The 2,334-nt window shown below is 29.1% G+C and overlaps 1 protein-coding gene across 1 annotated transcript; it reads right to left on the minus strand.

Moving 5' to 3' along the window:
• Nucleotides 1-541: 541 nt before the first annotated feature.
• Nucleotides 542-2,047, minus strand: LOC107025746 (dirigent protein 17-like). Its single transcript, XM_015226497.2, has 2 exons — nucleotides 1,900-2,047; nucleotides 542-1,073 (listed from the first exon to the last, which is right to left on the minus strand). Exon 2 carries the CDS (start codon nucleotides 1,048-1,050, stop codon nucleotides 655-657), a length of 396 nt encoding a protein of 131 aa, XP_015081983.1. The 5' UTR covers nucleotides 1,051-1,073; nucleotides 1,900-2,047; the 3' UTR covers nucleotides 542-654.
• Nucleotides 2,048-2,334: the final 287 nt, after the last annotated feature.

Below are 2,334 nucleotides of genomic sequence, written 5' to 3' on the forward strand. Positions count from 1 at the left end.
TTTTTCATCGTTATCGATTCGGTTATCGATTTAACCGTTAAGATTTGACAGAAAAGAAAAAACATTGAAAATCACTTAGAAACAAGGTGACAAACCAAATAAACCATGAACTTGAATTCACATGTTACATCTTGGTCAAAAGCAAACATTTTTACATTGTTGAATAACCAAGTGTTTGAGACAACCAAAAATAAAAGTAGGAAATCAAACTCTAAGTCGAGGACTTTCTATACAAAATGGTATAAATATAATTATTTAATTTAGTATCGGGTTATCGGTTAACCCGTTAAGAAAAAACTTCAAACCGTTAAGAACCTATAACCCGATAACAAAAAAATCAAAACCGTTATTAAAACCACTAAACTAAAACTAATTACCCAATACTATAAACCAATAACTTTTTTATCTGTTCGACTTATCGGTTTCGATTCGGTTTTGAACAGCCCTACATGGAAGTAGAGTGATTGTTTCTAAAAGATCATTGGCTCTCGTAACTCATAACAAAAACGACATAAAGATGCAAGGAAATCATAACAGATGATAACGAAATCATCAATCAACATTTTTAAATAAGAAATAGTTGCAACTCTCAAATAATGTGATAACAAAAGCAAAAAAAAACATGTATTATCAGAAAATAAACTAACTAGGAGATTAGTGTTTTTTCTTGATGAACTTTTTAACTACTTTTTCCAATGGAATATTAATGTCCAAAGGCTGAAGAATTTCTTCCAACTCCTGCCATTCAAGATCTTCGTTGTCACCGTCTTCATACTTCACCCTAAACCAACCACTTTCCTCATCAAATTTAATAACTTTTCCATTGTAATAATTATCTCCAAATAACTTGCGAACTTTTCTTCCTTCAAACAATTTGCCAAAAACAGCATTCTTATGTGATTCTGTATCAGTAACTACTGGGCAGGGTAAAAATGTGTCATCAACATTTGGAGGCAATCCGTTAATAACAACAGCTGGCTCTCCAGGTATCTCAAACACTCCGGCTGGTAAACACTCTTCCACTTCGTTTTCTTTGCCTGAAAATTCCATTACAGCAGTTCTTCTAATCAACCCTATGAATAGATGACCATAAATTTTTGTTATTTCAATTGAGCGTCGCGCTAACAAACAATCAAAATATTAATTACTTTGAAAATAATAGTCTCAACACTTGATAATTGTTGTAAATCAGATGCTTTTCAAATTATAGGGGAAAAAAAAAGAACTAATCTCAACATTTTAAAGCACTATCATCAATATGCTATAACTAATTGACAATAAGTGAACAAGTCTAATGACACAAGGAAATAATACATATAATAATTACACACTCCAATGACCTTGCAGATTAATCAATTGATATTTGTGAAAAATATCAAAAAACAAAAAATTAATGATAATGGTTTCTTCTTAATCAAGAAAAAAAAGATTTAAAGGTAAAATTACATTTATATTCATAACTTAACCTCATTTTACACGTTGTATCATTACCAAAATAAGAAAATATATGGAGAACAATACTATAATAGTCGCAAGATACATAACATTGTAGATAATAACGAGAAAGCTAAACTCATTGACAAAATTATAGTATTAAATATTATAATTTTTTACTATAACCATAGTGGAGGTTGTTTCTAGAAAGATCATTGGCTCAAACGCTTCAAGAAAATTGTGAATTACATGGGGATTTTTCTAGGGATTGATATGAAAATTCGTAAGAAACTTATTTTCCTGCAAATTTCCATACTAATTTTCAGAAAAATTCCCATGTAATTTACAGTTTTCTGGTAGTGAAATAACTCATAACAAAGACATGATAAAAAAAATGTCATAAAGATGCAAAGCAATCATAACAAAATCATCATAAAGAAGAAGACAACAAAGAGAAAAACATACCCAAAAAAGTTCAGATCCAATAGTGATAGCTTATAATATGAATTTATGTGGAAATTGAGGAATTTATGTAACCCAACGCCAACAATCAAAGATTGATTTTAAGGAAATCCATTAATGGAGTTCATAGGTTCCTCTAGGGTTGTTTAGATTGGAGGAAATAGAATTATGTAGTATGAAATGAAGAGAAAATTGGGATTTACAACACGTATAGACTTCTTAGTCTAGGATTTATGTAGGCCGTTGGATGACATTGATTGACGGTCATGATTTCATCCATAAAGTAAATGATGAAAGATAATATATATATCAAATACTTTTCTCTTTTTAGGTTAATTAAAAAATGATTATATTTATGCAAAAATTTGTTTATGTAAATTAAAATAAACAAATTTGTCAAATATATAAATAGATTCAACAATAAAGAAATAAATTGTC

This window comes from Solanum pennellii, chromosome 7 (assembly GCF_001406875.1).
Source record: "Solanum pennellii chromosome 7, SPENNV200".
In the NCBI taxonomy this organism is placed as follows: Eukaryota; Viridiplantae; Streptophyta; class Magnoliopsida; order Solanales; family Solanaceae; genus Solanum; species Solanum pennellii.